Genomic DNA, 20865 nt, shown 5'->3' with positions numbered 1-20865 from the left:
GCGCCGTGACCTATGAGGTCGCCCCAGCAAGTCGGATCGCCCCAGTGTGAACGGGGCCTTAGGGGAACAGGATCTTGTTGTTTTTTTTTTGTTTTTTGTTTTTTTTTAGGTTAACAAATGCATTAACCTGCTGGCTGAACAAAAAAATTAAGGACTCGGAATGTGAAAAACATTTGTGATCCTGGGAAATCTAACTCAATGGTGTAGAGATTATTAGTGAGTTCACGCCAACCAGGAAGTGGCTTTTCAGGGCTTGATGGCCTACTTTTATTTAAAAATACAGCAAAGTTCCTCACATCAGGGTTTCCCATGCAGGGGATTTTAGTAACATGCTGAATTTAAAGGAAAACAGCCTCCTGGCTATATAGCATCTCACCTCTGTCGGGCCAGTCCACAACACACCAGTGTTTTCACACTGCTCCCTGCAGCACTGGCCCTCATCCTGGCCTCTGGACAGGGACCTCCTGTCTCCTGGGTGGAGAACACCTGTCTCCTAATGGGAGCTCCGAACTATGACCAGGCATATGATTATCCTGCTGGTCTACATCAAGGCCTTGACACTGGGTCTGGGTTGGAGGCTTCTTCCCTCCCTAAGCACTTCAAAGCCAGCAAACTCCAAAGCCCCTATCTGGGAATTATCTGGGAATTATATATCCAAATCCAGCTTTAAACATCTCCACAACAGTATCTCGGACCTGCCTGGTGTGTTCCTTGTTCTTCATGATGCTCTCTGCGCTTTAAACGGACCTCTGAGACTATCACAGTGCAGGTGCATTTATATGGAGACTTGATTACACACAGGTGGATTCTATTTATCATCATTAGTCATTTAGGTCAACATTGGATCATTCAGAGATCCTCACTGAACTTCTGGAGAGAGTTTGCTGCACTGAAAGTAAAAGGGCTGAATAATTTTGCACGCCCAATTTTTCAGTTTTTTATTTGTTAAAAAAGTTTGAAATATCCAATATATTTCGTTCCACTTCATGATTGTGTCCCACTTGTTGATTCTTCAAAAAAAATGACAGTTTTATATCTTTATGTTTGAAGCCTGAAATGTTGCAAAAGTTCGAAAAGTTCAAGGGGGCCGAATACTTTCTGAACACCCTATTAGGGGGGGCAGACAACCTGGAGTGAAAGTCTGCAGGGAATATGACTGTCCCTGAGCAAACTAAGGTTGCTCTTGATGCTCAGTGGGGTGATCTGGACGATCCTACTCTTTGAAGTCTCAGGATTACGTTGTGTTAACAGTAAGTAACCTAAAACAGGCATACATTTTACCTACAGAAACATTTGAAGGAAAAGCTCTGTCCTCTGCCTCTGAAAAATACAGTATCTCATATCTGCCACCCCAGAATGTCCCTTTCAAACATGCAATATGCATGCCTACAATATCTGTTGCACATGTATGCAACAATGTACCCCCAGAATATTTGTTGCACACATGCAATATAGTATGTGCCCCCAGAATATCTATTGCAGGCATACAGCATTCACCGTAAGACAACAACAAGAAGGCAAATTTGGCTCTCAGGAACAGGGTTCTCCCTCGAAACGTGTAAGCCAAACCAGGTCTTTGAGGACGCCATCACGCCATCCAGCAGTAGTGTTGTGGAGGCGAGTGGTTCCCATTTCCTACATGCATGTACATATCCTATGTTTGTAAGTATATTGTACGCTACCCATTTTGATTTTAATAAACTTTTTAGTGCTAATGCACAAGGTCGGTGCTCCCTTCTCTTGTTGTTGTCTTTCAGTGTTTTTGGATACCCTTGGTCCTGAGGGGGCAGCAAGACCACCTTATCTGTGCTAAAAGACCATCTAGACCAGTGTTTCTCAACTCTTGTCCTCAGGGCACACTAACAGGCCAGGTTTGCAAGAAAACTGAAATACATCAGAGGTGATATAATTTGCTGTTCAGTGATTGCAGTATTTTAGTCTGCATCTCCCCAAGGTAATACTTCAAATCTGGCCTGTTAGTGTGCCCCGAGGACCGGAGTTGAGAAACACTGATCTAGACCATTCACCTTCCCGCATACCACTTGAGAGCAGAAGAGATACTGTTTTTGGAATCATTGATACAGCATTCAAACCACCCCCCCCCCCCCCGAATATCTGTTTCATACATGCACCCCCAGAATATCTGTTGCACACATACAACATGAACCTACAGAATGTCCAGGCTTCACCCTCACAAAAAAATCTCATATGCAACCTGTGCATCTAATGTTTCTCCGTACATTTACAGCCATTACGCCTACAAGTGCCTTGTGTCTACAACCATTTCAGCAAATACCCCCTCACTTGTGCATCCTGGACCCCCACTAAGTCTACTTCAAATGTGTAGCCTGCACCCTGCAATGCCCTTTGACATACAGTACGTGTTTCATCACATACAATACTTAAGCTGGCCTTACATTAGTATGTTTTCAAACCAAACGTCTGTGTGAACATTTGTATGGAAATTCTCAGTACATTCAACAGATGTAAGTAAAGTACTGGAAAATTTTCATTTGGTTTTAAACATTCAATTTTAGAATGAATGGACTTTACCAAATAAAAGCCACATACACTATTTGAAATTCATTCATGAATACGTTTCTATCCTGGCTCCTTCAACATTTCTTGTGACTGCAGTTTAAATTGAATTCCAATTTGACCCTTTTAATGATTAAACAAACAAATCTCGCCAAAGAGGACAGAGAGCAAAATAAAAATCTTCAACACTCAAACAAAACATTGGTTTTAATGGATTAAAGAAAGTCTTCTCCAATACAATTCATGAAAGGTGTCTTTCATTTTTAAGCTCACCTGGATACATGATTTAGCATTTACATCGAACATTCGGTGAGAATTATTTTTAGATTTGTCAATAGATTGTACAACTGGGAGAGGGGGATGCCTTCCAGCATCACTGATAAGTGCAGTACATTGCAACAATATTTTTGTAACATATTTATGAAATCTGTTAGGCACACTTACAAGTGAAAAAAAAAAAAAAATACACAAAATGTAAAAGTTCCTTAATTTCATTTCTAAATAATGTTGACATACGTTGTACCAGAAATATAGTTTCAGTGACATGAAAAAGTAGAAACACTCGGAATTTTAAACCTAAACACTACACAACACATTTTTTAATCATTTTGTTTTTAGATTCACAAAAAAGAAAAATATGTTATCTTTTTCTTGTATTTCCTATTTACTGCTAAAAAATGTCTATGCATTACTTAAAGTAATGACAAAAATATTGCTGAAGCAATGGGCTAATAGCTGAAATGTACATAGTCCATAAAGGGGGTTTCCACTTACCAAATCTAAAGTGGTAAAGACTGTCAGATAACAATTAAATAAATAATTGATTTACTATGTTCATTAACCACTTAAGCCCCGGAGGATTTGGCTGCTAAAAGACCAGGGTTTTTTTTGCGATTTTTTTACTGCGTGACTTTAACGGACAATTGCGCGGTCGTGCGACGCTGTACCTAAGCGAATTTGACGTCCTTTTTTTCCCACACACAGAGCTTTCTTTTGGTGGTATTTGATCACCTGTGCGATTTTTTGATCATGCGCTATAAACAAAAAAATAGCGTAAATTTTGCAAAAATAACTATATTTTTCAAATTTTTTTATATGAAATTCCCCCCAAAAAAATGTAAAAATCAAAATTTTTTAACATTTTCGGCCAATTTGTTTTATGCTACATATGTTTGGTAAAAAAAAAAATCGCAAAAAGCGTATTTTGATTGGTTTGTGCAAAAGTTATCGCGTTTACTAACAAAGGGAAAGATTTTTGTCATTTTTGGTGTTTTTTTTTTTAACGCGTAATGGCGGCGATCTGCGATTTTTTTTTGTGGGACTGCGACATTGTAGCAGACAGATCGGACCCTTGACTGAAATTTTTGACACTTTTGGGGTTACCAGTGACATTACTGCAGTAATCAGTGCTATACATATGCACTGTTACTGCAAAAATGACACTGGCAGGGAAGGGGTTAACTGTATTGGACAGGGAGGGGTTAAGTGTGTCCTAGGGGCGTGATTCTAACTGTATAGGGACATTGCTATTGGTGTAAAAACAAAGATCATCGAGTCCGCCGGTCACACGCACTGACTTGTCAGTGAACGAGCCGCGGCGGGCGCGCGCCCGCCCGAAATTGGCTCTCAAGTCAGTGACAGGCGAGTGACGTATCCATACGTCACTCTGCCTGGCCGGGGCTGACCGCCGCAGTATATAGTCGTGCGGCGGTCGGCAACCGGTTAAAGGAGAAGTAAAGCCAGAGCTATTTTTGCTGTACTTCTCCTGTAGGTCACAGAAGTGCACTTAGTTCCGCACTCCAGTGACCAGTTTTCAGCCGACAGCGGGCTTTAGCCTGCTGTTGGCTGACATCACCGCCGACAGCCATATGGTAAGGATTGATCCAGATGCCTGGACCAGCAGCTGGCTCAGTCTCTCAGCGAGCTGCTGAGAGCCTGAGCCAGCACCTCCTGCCCTCTCCACAGCTCAACACTCCAGTGAGTGCTAGAGGGGCAGAGCAGAGAGCTGGTGACTGAAGGTCATGGCTCCCTGCTCAGAGCGGAGGGGGAGAACTGAGTAATCAGCAGTGTTTGATCACTCAGTTCTCAGTGCAGAGCCGGTGGGGGACAGACACAGCATCAGATCAAAACTGAATCTACCTAGGTGAGTATAAATGTTTGTTTTTTTTAAAGTTTATTCTCTCTTAAATATATTTATAAAAAAAATAATAATCTTTGCGTTTTTTTTGTTGTTTGCCTCACAGTCAGAAACCAGATAATTTAAAAACCAGTTCCAAAAATTGTTTTCCACTACCATAATTCATGTGTACAGACATAAACACAAGCTAGTATTAATTTACTGAAACAAGTTAACATTAACAACTGAGAGTTACAAATGATATGAAAATATACGCTTACCTTTTTTAAAACACTATCTAAAGTTTCTGGCCGGCTTATATCGAAACAAATAAGTACAGCGTCAGATTCTGGGTATGCCAGGGGGCGGACATTGTCATAATATGCTGAACCTGCAATTAGGAAAAACATAAGGCAATTCAAGTACAAATCTCCAAATTTTTATTTCAATGACAGAGATTATTACTTTTATTTCATTGGTCACCACAAAGCAATAAACATCAACCCCTTTCCTTTATTAAAAACATAAAAGCTTTTATTAACCATTTGCCTAACAGTGCAATTTTGACCTTTTTTACATACATGTTAAAATCAGCATTGTTTTTTTATATACATTCATTCATTAAACTGAACATAGACTGACTGCTCAAATGTCTCTTTGGTAAACTTTGCACTTAGGTTACTGCTGTTTCACATCCACGTGTAGCCATATTTACATTATTTTGATGTTTATTCTGTTTTAAGTCTTACCTAAATTATAAGTTCCCTTATCTTTACGATTCTGCCCTTTTAGTCCTCTTGCAGTTTGATTGTGGTGTGAAAGTTTGCCCCGTTAGCTATGTGCCTAATATTACCTCCTGATTAATGAATTGCCAAATTCCATAACACCCCACGTCAACAGGTAAAATCAACACTCTCCTTATTCAAACCTGCTACCATAGATGATGTTGCTATACTCCTTTCTAACACCTACCTAACCACCTGTCTCTATTCCCTCTCAAATACTACGTTCACCCTCTGACTCTATCCTACACTCTCTAACCCTTATCTTCACTCTTTCTTCCGGCATCTTCCCAAACGCTCTAAAACATGCACTGGTCACTGCCATACTTAAAAAGACGTCCTTGGACCCAGCCAATCTTAACAATCTACGACCTATCTCCTTGCTCCCCTTTTCCTCCAAACTCCTCGAACATTTGGTCTACAACCAACTGAGTGACCACCTCATTAAGAATAACCTTCTTGATCCCCTTCAGTCTGGATTTCGCCCTCAAAACTCCACAGAAACTGCTCTTTTAAAACTCGCAAATTACTTACTAACAGCAAAATGTAAAGGACGCTATTCTGTACTCCTAGTTTTGTATCTTTTGGCTGCCTTTGATACGGCTGACCACCCCCTCCTACTCAAAAAACTGCACTCCTTTGGTCTCCATGACTGTGCTCTTCGCTGGCTGTCATTCGACCTATCCCACCGCACCTTCAGTGTCACTTCAGTGTTTGGCTGAAGCCATTTATTATCAATCAACTGTGTTTACTTTTTTTTAAAATCATAATAACAATGAAAACTACCCAAATGACCCTGATCAAAAGTTTACATACCCCAGTTCTTAATACCGTGCATTGCCCCCTTTAACATCAATGACAGCTTGAAGTCTTTTGTGGTATTTGTGGATGAGGCTCTTTATCTTCTCAGATGGTAAAGCTGCCCATTCTTCCTGACAAAAAGCATGAACTGCACGTTTGAGATCTCCCCAGAGTGGCTCAATGATATTGAGGTCAGGAGACTGAGATGGCTACTTCAGAACCTTCACTTTATTCTGCTGTAGCCAATGACAGGTGAACTTGACCTTGTGTTTAGGATCATTGTCATGTTGGAATGTCCAAGTACGTCCCATGCGCAGCTTCCAGGCTGATGAATGCAAAATTTACTCCAGTATTTTTGGATAATATACTGCATTCATCTTGCCATCAATTCTGACCAAATTTCCTGTGCCTTTAGCTTGCACATTCCCAAAACATCAGCAATCCCCCAAATGTAGCGTTTATGGTTGTGGCCAAAGCTCAATTTTGGTCTCATTACTCCAAATGACTTTGTGCCAAAAGGTTTGAGGCTGGTCTCTGTGCTGTTTGCATATTTTAAGCGGGATATTTTGTGGCATTTGCATAGTAATGGCTTTCTTCTGGCGACTCGACCATGCAGCCCAACTTTCTTCAATTGTGCATTTGAAACAGCCACACCACATGTTTTCAGTGAGTCCTGTATTTCACCTGAAGTTATTTGTGTTTTTTTTTGCATCCCGAACAATTTTTCTGGCAGTTGTGGCTGAAATTTTAGTTGGTCTACCTGACTTTGGTTTGGTTTCAACAGAACCCCTCATTTTCCACCTCTTGATTAGAGTTTGAACACTGCTGATTGGCATTCTCAGTTCCTTGGATATCTTTTTATATCCCTTTCCTGTTTTATACCGTTCAACTACCTTTTCCCGCAGAACCTTTGACAATTTTTTTGCTTTCCCCTTGACTCAGAATCCAGAAATGCCAGTGCAGCACTGGATGAAAGGGTCTGTCAGGAGTCCAGAATCTCATTGACCTTTTATACAATACACACACACTTATTACAAGTAAACAGATCACAGGTGAGGATGGTTACCTTTAATAGCCATTCAAACCCCTTTGTGTCAAATTGTGTGCATGTTATCAGGCCAAAATCACCAGGGTATGTAAACTTTTGATCAGGGTCATTTGGGTAGTTTCTGTTGTCATTATGATTTAAAAAGAGTAAACACAGTTGATTCATAATAAATGGCTTCAGCCAAACACTAATCATGAGTGAAAAAACAAGTTTTTGTGTTATCATTCATATTCTCAGAAAAATGGCCAGGAAATCATAAATTCTGCCAGGGTATGTAAACTTCTGAGCATAACTGTATCTGTCTGGATGTCACACCACTTCCTCAAACTCAACTTGTCCAAAACTCATATTTCCTCCCCCACCTGCCTCTTCCCCTGACTCCTCTGTCAAGAGCAATGGCACAACCACCACCCATCACCGCATGCCAGGGTGCTAGGTGTTATCCTGGACTCTGAACTCTCCTTTCAGCCCCACATTGAATCACTTTCCAAGGCTTGCCGCCTTCACTTCAGCAACATATCTAAAATACGTCCCTTCCTAACCAATTAAACCACAAAGCTCCCTATTTACTCCCTGCTTATCTCTCACCTAGACTACTGCAACTATCTTCTCATTGGTTTACCTTTAAATAGGCTATCCCCTCCCTTCAGTCCATCATGAATGCTGCTGCCAGACGCTTAGCGTCTGCTACCCCTGTCTGCCAATCCCTCCATTGGCTCACACTCACCCAACCAATTAAATTAACATTACGAACAATAACTTACAAAGCTATCCACAACTCAGCCCCCAGTTACATCACTAACCTAGTCACAAAATACCAACTAAATCATCTTCTCCGTTCCTCCCAAGACCTCCTGCACTCTAGCTCCCTCGTCACCTCCTCCCATACTCGCCTCCAGGACTTCTCCCGAGCCTCTCCCATCCTTTGGAATTCCCTACCCCAATCTATCCGACTCAATACATGTTCCAAAAACCTTATGATACTCCTGCAGGAGGAATACGAACGACAAATTAAAAAAATCGATGAGGAAACTAAACTAATATACCTGAAACTAGCACCTCTAAAAACCGTCCAGATGTACAACGATGAGGAGAAAAAACTAAAAGACCATCTAGAAAATTACAGCAAACAGATCCTCCGGAAAAAGGAGAAAAAATACTGGCGGGATAAAAACGCCTTTGCCCAGGGGAGGGCCTATAGGTGGAACAATACTCGTCGTACCAACAAAAATAAACAACAATTTGGCATGAAAAATACCGGCCAGGACAACCAGTATTTCTCATCAGACTCCTCATCATATGCTTCTGGATCTGACAATCGGAAAAGAGGACCACCACCCAGAGGACCACGGCCCAGACCAACACAAACACCTAATGAAAGAGACGAAACTGAGGAAAGAATCGAGATGGAAAATGAAGAAACAGAGGATCAGTCACAAGGAGGCACAAAAACTCAAGGCATTTTCTCGAGACTCAGAGAGGGCCCAAGGAAACAAAAGCCTTTTTTAGGGAAAACCAACCTAACACAGACCAAACTGCCAGTAGTCACCGATTCCCAGGGGCTGAGACAAATGGAGAAGAGAAACGATCCATAATCAATCTCTCATCACAGATCTTAACCCAACACGAAGTAGAGGTTCTACGGCTAGGCCTCTCTTTTTGTCCAAAAAACAATGCCGACAAATTTGAAATCGTCAAGGACGTGAATCTATTCGCACGAAAAATCATATTCCAAGCAATGTACAACAAACCCCCACCTGAGGCCAAAGACCCGGGCCTCTCAGCAGCGGAATTCCGCGCAATTAGGGACCTCAACATCCTATTAGAAGAAGGAGGACTTGACGACAACTGGGAAGATCTTACTTCAATATCAGAAGAAGTGGAAAGTGACGAAGAAGAGGAGAACCCCGAAACACCCCGCTTCCAAAAAAAATCCCAGAAATTCCCCCCACTGAGCCAAAACCCAGCAGTCGCCCTGTTTGTGAAAGAAACAACCAGAGAGATTGAAGGGCTAAATATCAAAAAAACAAAGGACAACTTAACTAGGGAACAAAGGAAGGCATTTGAAGATCTAAAAAGCTACGATACGATTACTATTAAACCAGCCGACAAGGGCGGCAACATCGTCCTGATGGACAATGCAAAATACAAGGAGATGTGTATGAACATCCTGGAAAATCGTACATGCTATAAGCAAATATCGCCCCTCATGATCAAGTCATATAACGAAACCTTCTATAAAAAAGTTGACAGGGCCCTCAATGAAGGGGCCATTTCAAAAACACTATGGGAATACATCAGAACGAAGCACCCCAGAACACCAACATTCTATTCCTTGCCGAAAATACACAAAAGCGCCAATAACCCTCCAGGCAGACCCATTATATCCGGGAACGGCAATATCTCGGAGAACATAAGCAGAGTCATCGATGCCCACCTCCGCCCACATGTGACTAATCTTCCATCATATATTAAGGACACCATTCATCTCCTCCAAATACTGGAGGGCATGACTGCATCCGAAACAACCTACCTCGTCACGATCGACATTGAATCACTGTATAGCAACATACCGCATGAAAAAGGCATATTGGCAGTCAAACATGTACTTAGCCAACATAGCCGTCATGATCAAAAATTCAATGATTTCATCCTTTCCATGTTACAGTTCATTCTACATCATAACTACTTCTGTTTCGATGGCCTACATTTCCTACAGATCTGTGGCGTGGCCATGGGCACTAGCTGTGCCCCATCTTACGCCAACATATATCTGGGTGTATGGGAGCAGGACTTTCTCAATGACGAAAAAAATTCTATATACTCTCACCATATAACCTTATGGCAGAGATATATAGACGACATTTTTATCCTGTGGGATGGACCCGAGGACCTCCTACGCGAGTGCCTGAACCATATGAACATAAATTCCTTCAATATGCATTTCACCATGCAATACAGCCTAACCAAAATCAGTTTCCTGGACACTTGGATTTTCAAAGACCCCAAGGGGAACATTAACACTACACTTTATAGGAAAGAGACTGCTGGCAACACCGTATTGCATGCGGATAGCTTCCACCCTACAGTGCTAAAACAGTCAATTCCTTATAGTCAGTTCTTACGACTAAAGAGGAACTGTACTCTCCAAAAAGACTTTAAAAGCGAGTCCGACAAACTAACAGCACGGCTACTTATTCGAGGCTACTCAAAAACAAGTCTAAGAAAAGCCTTCAACCGAGCTAACAACATGGAGCGAAATCAAATCTTGTTCAAAAAACCCATGGACAAAACACAAGATAACACCAATCGGTTGATCATGCGATATACCAATCAACATGATTCAATCAGGAAAATCATTCAGCAAAGGTGGCACATCCTTACCGCTGACCCTAGTCTAAAACACCTTCTCCCAGCAAAACCAAAAATTACATTTAGGAAAGCCGGTTCTTTCCAGCAATCACTGGTTCACAGTGAGTTCAAAGAGGGACCAAGAAAGGACCCATGTAAAGACAAGGGGACATATCCATGCGGGGGCTGTGCCCAATGCAAAGCTATCGTCAAAAGCACTACTAAATTGCTACCCAACAGGGAACTATTTACACCAGCCCACTTCGTTAACTGTAAAACGCAAGCAGTAGTTTACCTGATGGAGTGTGACTGCGGTGCATATTATGTAGGAAAAACTAAGCAAGAGTTCCGTAAAAGAGTTGGCCAACACCTGGCATCCATGGAAATGTGCAACTTCTATCTCCCACTTGGTAGACACGTGAGAGATAAGCACAAATCCAAAATGCCCCCCCGTAAAATTTATGGCCCTGGATAGGCTTCATATTCCAGGGAGGGGGGGCGACTGGAACAAAACTCTCTTGCAAAGAGAAATGAGGTGGATTAGACGCCTGAGAGCGACCACACCACCAGGCCTCAAAGAAGCAGAGAGTTTCAAACCATTCCTTGATGGCTTTGTATCCGGCAAAACAGACTAATTTTAAATACCTCAACATAATCCCTATATCTCTCCATTAGTGGAGAGACCCCAGATACTGACATCTGAGATCCATACAATCCCCAGTCCTGTATATATCCCCCATGGTTATTCTTCCCCCTCAAAACACCTCATTTCATTCTCCCTTTAAAATGTATGTACCAGATCTGTTACTATAAGAATGAAAAGTCTAAACAGCATATACATGCATTATTTTTGCTTAAAATCTTTGTTCTTTGATATATTTGATATTTGATATATTTCACAAATGTTATGCAGACTCGATCTGTGGACTTGCTCCCTTTCAAGACCCAATTACAACCCCCGGCACGGAAAGCCCCGCCATAGGCGGGGCAACGTTCGGGGCAAATACCAGCTGCCGTCATCCAAGCTGAGAGGCTTGTCGGCTCCAACAACAGCCTACGGCATCCTGGTTGCCCCTCTCTCTCCGTGTCGGCGGCGTCCTTAGTTGCCAGGCAGCGGACAGACTCCCTCGTCACTGACCGCGCAGCAGCCCAGGCGCATGTGCGGTACTTACGAGTGAAGCACTTCCGCCCTGACAGATAGGACCGCGGCGGCGCCGTACTGCGCATGCGCGGCCTATATTTAAGGCGCCGGGGATCCCAGCAGTGTGCCATTCATCTCCAAGTCCGTGGAGTGAAAGCACCTTCCGGAGGACGGCGGAACAACCTTATTCTTGGACAGGACTCCCTCTACTGGCAGACAGGTACCATTCACAGCCTCCCGATTTTTTCAGAAAGCCCTGCAAAATATAGGATACTTTTCTTTACTTTCCTCTGTTGCTACAATGATGTATCTTTCCACAGGAGAGATCCTCTTGCAACAAAAAGGTCACCCTGCTACAGACTCAGGTTCTGCAGTTAAAACAACCATATCTTTTTGCAGCATTACAAGGTGAATTCCTTTGTATTACCTCATACCTAAATTCAGGCACATGAAAATCCCATAGGCTTGTCATAATGGTACTTGTCCCCTTTTTAGATAGAGAGAACGAGAGAACCTGCAATCAAGAAGCACCGCAGGTGTTCTTTCTTACAGAGAGACCATCTGACACAACAAGACGCCCATCAGGTATTATATTACCGTAGCATTAGCGGCTCAATAAATTCCTAACATCTGGACTATATTGCTAAAACAAAATATCTATACAATTCCAGGGACAGCCCACACAACCAAGGGTACTCATGATTTGAAAACCAGCTATACCTGGACCCTGTGAGTATAACCTTGTAAACCCGAAGGGCTGTACACTCATATACACTATATGCCATTTATAATTTTTGGTCTTTCAGAACCAAAACGTTACTGCCATTCCTCTCCCCCTTTGGGATCTTGCGGTTGCTTTGGGAAACAAGAGGGGGCTCCTCCATAACCGATCCAGTAACTGCAAAAAAACTCAATGTAAGCTAAAACTTTAAACCATATTAAAAAAATTGCTCAAAATCCTCAATTGACACTAATAAAGACTAAATATCTTTACATAGATACGGTGAAAATCCTTGAAAAAGGCTCAGCCGAAACGCGTTGGATGGAAACGCATCCTGCAACATCCAACACCTATGGATGACAGGATTTTGCGTCTCTAAAAAAGTCACCAATTATCACAGTGTCACCCTCTTTTCTTTTGTGCACCATCACGGATGGGCCTCTCACCCATCCAGCACTTTATATTTCATGTCTTGTACATGTTAAATTGTTTTACGACAAACATTGTTTTATGATAAACGTCAAAACGCATATTACTTTTGTTTCTCAATTATTTGCCTCAAAGTCCCACCCACTGGTCTGAGGAACCAAAAACTATAACTTACAAAGCTATCCACAACTCAGCCCCCAGTTACATCACTAACCTAGTCTCAAAATACCAACTAAATCATCTTCTCCGTTCCTCCCAAGACCTCCTGCACTCTAGCTCCCTCGTCACCTCCTCCCATACTCGCCTCCAGGACTTCTCCCGAGCCTCTCCCATCCTTTGGAATTCCCTACCCCAATCTATCCGACTATATCCAACTCTATCCACTTTTAGGCAATCCCTGAAAACTTTTCTCTCTACAGAGAAGCCTATCCTGCTTAGTTAAGTGGTATTAACAACCCCAAAAATGTGATATATTGTATCCTATCAATCCCTTAATAATGTAGCTGCATTTGTTTGTTTTTTTATGGCTTTTTCCTAGTGATCTGATCAGGAACACAATTCCCGACTTAGGGTGGCTTAATTCTAAATGGAGAAACAATTGCGACAACCTTGAACAGCAGCATTGTCAGTGTGAGGAGATGGTATTGTTAGATTTCCTAGCAGATTTAGATGGACTTGATTAACAAAGCCAAACTCCAACTAACACTTTTTAGGCAGTTACAGTAACAACTTTTTTTTCTTTTTGAATAAATGTTTTTACATAAATTAAAGAGGTTGTAAACCCACCTCACAAACTTTTACCTATAGGTAAGCCTATATTAAGGCTTACCTATAGGTGCTATAAATATCTCCCAAACTTGCACCGTTTAGGAGATATTTAGAGTGCATCTGCCGATGACGTCATCAGCGCATACGCTCTGAAGGAACGTCCACCCGTGCAGGCGCGGGAGTGATGTAATCACGCCTCCGGCCAATCAGATGGCCGGAGGACGCGAACCCGGAAGCAGGACGGCCGGACATGTCGTTGAGCAGGCGGCACGGCTGGGGCTTCGTTTTAAGGTAAGTACATCATATGCGATGCATACTAGCTCATTATGCCTTTCTCTTTACAGGGCTTTTACTTCCTCTTTAATAGAAGCTGAGCATTGTAAGTATTAAATGGCACTCATGTGCTACATTTTGTGTTTAGCAAGTACTTTACTGAAACTTTTTGTAAAAAAAAAAAAAAAAAGTATGGATGGTAATACAGGAATTGCAGGCCTTACGGCCAGGATAGTACTAGAATTAGATAAGATACATGTAAATGCAATATTGGTAACCTAACCTGACAGAGATCAATATAGACTGTTTTGTTGATAACTACAAGGAGAGTTATCCTGATGGCTACCACCCAAGTGGGGGTCTCAAGTGTAGGGAGATAGGAGATGATGAATGGTGGCAGACCAAAGTACAGTATGTAAATGTAAATGTATGACAAGTAAAATAGAAACAGCATAGAAGTGAGAAAATTAAATTTCAGAAAACAAAGACAAAAGTTTTGTGCATTCCATGCTGAACAATGTTAATCATTGCCAGCTAAGACAGGCTCTCATAAGCCATATATTGTCTATTTAAGGCAAATAAATTATTATATATATAAATTATTCTTACTAATCACTGAGGAAAATCTATAGCAATATTTATTTATTAACAGGGATGTTATACAGTAGATCAAAATCAGAAAGGATGAATAGGGGTAGAAGGAGGGATTGAAGAGGGGTGGATATGGAGGACAAAGGGGAAAGGGTATGGTGAAAGACAGGGGGAGGAAGGCTAGGATGGGGCGACCGATCCTATCCTGGTGCCTCGAATCATTCTAAACTCATAGACCAACTCTCTTGCACATCAAGTCAGGACTGGCCATCAAGGTAGGGATGCAGATGTATTGTTTCTTTTGTTTCCTGCTTAGTTTCTCTGCCTCACATCCCATGGAGGGTTAAGAGAGCTGACACGCTTTTTCTTATGTGTTTCACCACTGGCCATACTACAAGGTTGCCCAGCTTGAGAATTAATCTCCAGGATCTGCGCAGGGACTGGTAATGTGTTTCTCAAGTGCGACCCGGGACAGTACAGAGGCTATCCATTGTGGAATGTACTAGCCCTGACTGTCCCGGGGGTATTTTTAGCTAAATTTCACCCCCGTGGCTGGAACTCCGCTTTAATGGTTTAAAAACATAAAAATTAAAATAAAATCACTGTTTTAAAAACACAATATGCAATACGTCCCAGGACATGACATTCATGGGGTTGCTAAGTCCTTGTCATGTCCTGGGTTCTGATCGGGGATCTCCCCTCTGTGTAACCGCACTGTCGGCTACAGAATCCGGCTCTTGGAGAGTGTGCAGTGGCAGCTGGACCGTGCGCAGGCGCACCGCATTGAGTTACCTTGAGTCATCTGAGGTGGTTGGCTTAGCCGGACGTTATCCACTCATCAGTGCGGGAACGAACAGCTGAGCCACCGGCAAGAAGGAGAGTACCCTGTATACATCAGATCGGGGGATATTATTTCCATGCATGACACTATACATGTTTGTGAGTACCTGTTTTTATGGCTTCTATTATTTTTATTAAATGGTGTTACAATAGGGCGGTGTGCGCTCTGTTTCTTTTGTTTCCTGCCCGGGTCGCACTTACCTTTTAGAAGAAATACTTACCTTGAAAATTTCTTCTCCAACGCTGCCATCTCGGATGTGGGCAGCTGAAGCCAGCACGTCCTCTTCTGCGTCCTCTTCTGTGTCCTCTTCTCCCAGAATGCGCCTGCACCGGCCCCGTTCGTCACTTCCGGAGCAGGCGCGTCATCCCTCCTGGCATACCCAGAAGAGATTTAGCAGGGAATGAGACGCCCGCACCGGAAGTGACGAGCGGGGCCAGTGCAGGCGCATTGATTCCTGGGAGCGATGACGTTCAGCTCCCAGGAATCAATGCAAAGAGGAAGTGACGGTGCGGGCCGCGGCCGCAGAGGGAGGAAGTGGAAGAAAGGTGAGTATATTTTTCTTCAATAACAAGGTAAGTAAACAAAAAAAAAATCGTAACTATCCATTTGTTTTTCAGGTGACCAAGAGCAAGCGGATGGCCCAAAATCGATTATGACGATTTTGTGGCCGGAACTCCGCTTTAATTAAAAGGGCCATTACTAATTTTGTGCTACGGCCAATTATTGTTATCAAATACAATGGTGGGTTCCCTGGCTTGACTTCATCCAAAGAGACCATTTGCCAAGTCTATGCGTTAGCTTTGGTTTCAACCCACAATCCAAATATATACGGGTAAGTCAAAGGGTGTTTACCCTACTATGTGTGAAACTATTAAAACACAATTGAGGGTCTCATTCACACCAGCAATCTAATTGTGCGGCCATTGGTGTGCATTGGGAGACAGTGGTACTGCATCATATACTTTTTTCGCAGAACTTTACTGAAATATCACAATATACAGCGCAGCACCGCTGTAAGGTGATGGTTCACGTCACAACCCGCTGCACTGAAAAAAGTACTAGCATGCAGTTCCTTCTTTCAGTACATACCATCACAATGCTGTGGTGTGAATGGACATCACTGCTGATAAGCAACTCTTATTAGGTTGTTCCTCCATGCATGAGGAAAGTTAATTTCTGGTTCTGATATAGATCTGCTATCTGTGAGGTCCATGCAAGTTTTGTCCTGTGTTGAGCCCCAATAAAGAGGGAATATTGTTGCCCCCAAGACGTGTTGGCTTTTTAATGACTTTGTTAACAAATGGAATGGTTTTGGACTCTTACCCAATTTTGATCTGGTGGTCCTTTCCAGCACTCCATTTCTAAGGTTTTATCTACTATTAGGTGCCCATCGAGGGAAGCCTTGCTGTATAGGAGCTGCCTCACCAGAGCTATTGAACTTGTTTGAAATTTTCCTTCATCTGCTACACTTACAAGTCTAAAAATTTCCAGCAAATCTTGAGTATGTTGTTCTGAAGATCATCACACAGACTTTCTGCCCAGCGGACTCAGTTTTGCTCGGCGGGGATCAATCCGCTGATCCCCACTAAGCATGCGGATGACAGATCTGTCTCTACTTACTTTGCAGAGATGGATGGACCTGTCAGAGCCCCTCTTTCCTCTATGGGTGATTGGATGAAAATTGACCGATCCCATCTGATCCTCCAGACGGATGAAAAACAGGGTGAGATGGCATGATACAGTGTAATCCCATATTATCACATCTTTGAATCATTTGATTTGGTGCATTTACATTTTTGAATTTGCATCGCAACGCTCGCAGGGATGGGATCCGGAAGGCTAGTCCAAGCAGGGGGATGGGGCCAAGCCACAGATGCAAGCAGGGCGGCTCGGAAGTGAGCACGCACAGTTGCTTCCATTGAAAGCGGCTTTCTATCGGGGCGCTTGGTGAAGAGGAGGAGCCTGGAGCGCCGGCAGGGGACTGCAGAAGAGAAGGATCGAGGCTGCTCTGTGCAAAATCATTGCACAGAGCAGATAAGTAGGATATGTTTTTTTTTTTTATTAAAAAAGATTTTATGTTAACTTTAAAGCGGAGTTCCGGGCACAAAAACGATATTTTTTTTGTGCCCCTCCGCTAGTTCGAGATCACCTGAAAAGGAATTGGATAGTTATTATTTTTTTTTTTTTGTTTACTCACCTTTTAATTGAAGATCGTAAATACTCACCTCAGAGTACTTCCTCCCTCGGAGCCGCGGCTCACCCCGTCACTTCCTGTCTCGCTATGATTCCTGGGAGCTGAACGTCATCGCTCCCAGGAATCAATGCGACGGCACCGGCCCCGCTCGTCACTTCCAGGCGACGCCGCATTCCCCTGCTAAACAGCTTTTGGGCATGCCCAGAAGCTGTTTAGGAATGCAGCGCCGCACCGGAAGTGACGAGAGGGGCCGGTGCAGGCGCATTCTGGGACAAGAAGACGCGGAAGAAGACACAGAAGAGGACCCCGCCGGCTTCAGCTGCCCACAAGAGAGATGGAAACGCTGTGGAATAAATTTTATAAGTAAGTATTTCTTCTAAAAGGTAAGTGTGAACCGGGACAGATCAGAGGCTAGCCATTGTGGAATGTGCTAGCCCTGACTGTCCCGGGGTATGTTTATTAAAAATTGACTTCTGTGCCCGGAACTCCGCTTTAAGCTTTAGCTATGCATAACTGCATAATATTTTGGAACACAAATGACTTTAAAAATGATTTTGTAAGAATGTGCAATAAACTATAATAGTTTTAAGGATTTTTTTTTTTTCAAATAGTTTTAAGGATTTTTTTTTTTTCAAACGTCATTTTGTCATAAAACCCTTCATATCCTTCAGTGCTTGACACTCCCAGGTTATTACAGCAGACATGATGGAAAACACAAAGCATGACAGTTTGCAAAGCTTGAATTTGGCTGCAAGCACAAAGCCAGAAAGTCACTCTCCGTTCATCAAGGCATACCAGGTACAGGTACACACAGACCTCACCTTGTGTAATCACACTAACCAGCCAAGGCCAAACAAGCAGGTCAGACTGCATACCAGCCTGCAGGGAGGACAAATACCAAATGATATTGCAGCAGACACTCATGGCAACAACAAAAACCCCACAAAACAAAAAAATATACGTCAGAGCCAAAATTCCAAATCTATATAATCTCAAAGTAAATCTTACACAAAAGTCGTGCACATATTCATCAGCTCATAGCAATCTTTTCTGAATGCAGCAAAGAACACTGCTTTACATTCTACATAAAAAGGGATCTGAACTAGGACTGACATCTACTCCATATAACAAATATACATTTCCATGATGTGCGCATGAAAACCCGACGACTACTTTATTTTATGAAGAAATCTAGATGAACTGACGTGCCTTGTACTGATAGAAAATATCTTCCAACCAGCACAGCCAAATTTTCGCTTGATCATAAACATTTTGCTCCAGGAAAGAAAACAGGGTTGGGAAGTATTTCTCGATTGGTGCAGGTCAGGAGTGCACGCTTTCACCATTATACTAAGGATGACAAAATGTATAGGTTTGCTAATGAAATACTTTGTAAAATAACAAAAACTGCAAAACTGTGGGCTTAAATAAAAGTTATTTCTGAAAAATGCAACAAGTGCAAAAAATCCCTGATTTTCAATCTATAAGTTTGAATGTCTTCTTAAGGCCCTGTTCACACCTGTGCGTTTTTCATCCTGTAAAAACGCTCATCTCTGAAGTCTCAAAATGCCCAACAAGCAAAATTCTATTCATTTCAATGGCCCCTGTTCACCTCTGAGCGTTTTGTCCCCAGAAGCAAAACACCTGAAGCTCAAAAAAGTACACGAGCTTCTTTTTTTGGCAGATTACAAGCGTTTTTGTTAGGGTCCTTTCACACGGTCCGCCTCCGTAGGCGGATATGTGCTGCTCAGCGGGGGGGGGTCGATACACAGATCCCCGGCTGAGCAGGGAGGTGACCGCTCCCTCTCCGCTGTGTGCGGAGAGGGAGGTGCCAGAGCCCCATGCATCTCTATGGGGCAATCGGCTCTCATCCGATCCCGTCCGATCCGATCAGCTGGACGGATGGAAAATAGGGTTTCCATCTGTCCGGATTTCACAGACAGGATCGGATGAGGATGGCAGCAGGTGTCAGCGGACATGTCACCACTGACATCCGCTGCCCCATAGGGATACATGGAGGATCCGATCAGATCCGCCCAAAAAAACTGACAGGCGGATCTAATCGGAGCGGTCGTGTGAAAGGACCCATATGCCTCGTACACATGCATCGATAGTTGGCCGTGAATTTTCGACCAACGTCCGATCGGCCAATTTTCGGCTTGTTAGTATGATGCTTCCGACAACCGACTCCGACTTTTCGGCTGAAAAAATTCTGGTGTGCAGGCTATAAAATTTTTGTTGGCCGTCAACACAACGACCGATTTTTCATCAGTCAGTACAGATTTCGGCAGACAAAAATCTGATGAGCAAGACGGCATGGTCAGAGAAGAAAAAACACACGGAAAGTAAACCAGCACATGACATCACTTCTGAAGTAGATTTTGTTGGCTGAGAAAATTCGTGTGCAGTCTAGGCACATTCCAACCAACAAAACACCACTCTGGACAAAAGTCGGACGATTGGTCGGCCGATAATCGTTGCGTGGCATTAGATGTCAATGCCTGCCTACAAACACCTGCAAAAAAAGCCCATGAAAACACCTGAAAAAAGCCCAAAAAAACACCTGAAAACAATACGCTCAGGTGTGAATGGAGCCAAAACGCCCACCAAGCAAAATCCCATTAATTTAAATGGCCCCTGGTCACATATGAGTGTTTTGTTGCCTGAAGCAAAACGCCTGAAGCTCAAAAAAGTACATGAGCTTCTTTCTTGGCAGATTACAAGCGATTTTGTTAGATGTCAATGCCTGCCTCCAAACACCTGCAAAAAACACCTGAAAAAATGCCTGAAAAACACCCAAAAAAAGCCTGAAAATGATACGCTCAGGTGTGAATGGAGCCTAAGGCTCGGTTCACATATATGCGATGCGGAAACCCTGCAAATCCACTGCAGGTTCCAGGATCGCATTCAAATCGCAGGCATTTCACACTGCTATATGAAAATTGCTGGGGACGTCAATACAAATTTAACGACACCCCCAGATCAGTTTGCATATCGCAGTGTGAATTGTCAGTTCGGACATGAATTGGATCACATATGTGTGAACCACCTGCGATCCAATTCTGCTGCGGACCCAAAAAAGGGTCCTGTGCGTGTTGTGTCCAAATCCGATGCAAATTCAGCCATACAATCTGTTGTCCTAAAACTGTAACTACCTTCATTTAATTCTTCAAGGTCTCTGCTTTCAGAAATATATAATGTTTGGGGGGGGGGGTGGGGTTAACTAATCTTCATCAGAGAAAGGGTCCTTTCACATGGGCGGTCCGTATGT

At 42.9% G+C, this 20865-nt stretch overlaps 1 protein-coding gene across 1 annotated transcript in view; it reads right to left on the bottom strand.

The window, feature by feature from the left end:
• Window positions 1–20865, bottom strand: part of RND2 (Rho family GTPase 2) — a 340907-nt gene that overhangs the window by 134014 nt on the left and 186028 nt on the right. The window contains exon 3 of the mRNA XM_082271500.1: window positions 4936–5045. Coding sequence (XP_082127626.1) covers window positions 4936–5045 — 110 coding nt within the window. The remainder of the gene's footprint in view (window positions 1–4935; window positions 5046–20865) is intronic.

The sequence above is a fragment of the Pelophylax lessonae genome, assembly GCF_965119305.1.
Source record: "Pelophylax lessonae genome assembly, chromosome: 11".
NCBI lineage: Eukaryota > Metazoa > Chordata > Amphibia > Anura > Ranidae > Pelophylax > Pelophylax lessonae.
This window is presented reverse-complemented; position numbering and strand designations above follow the sequence as displayed.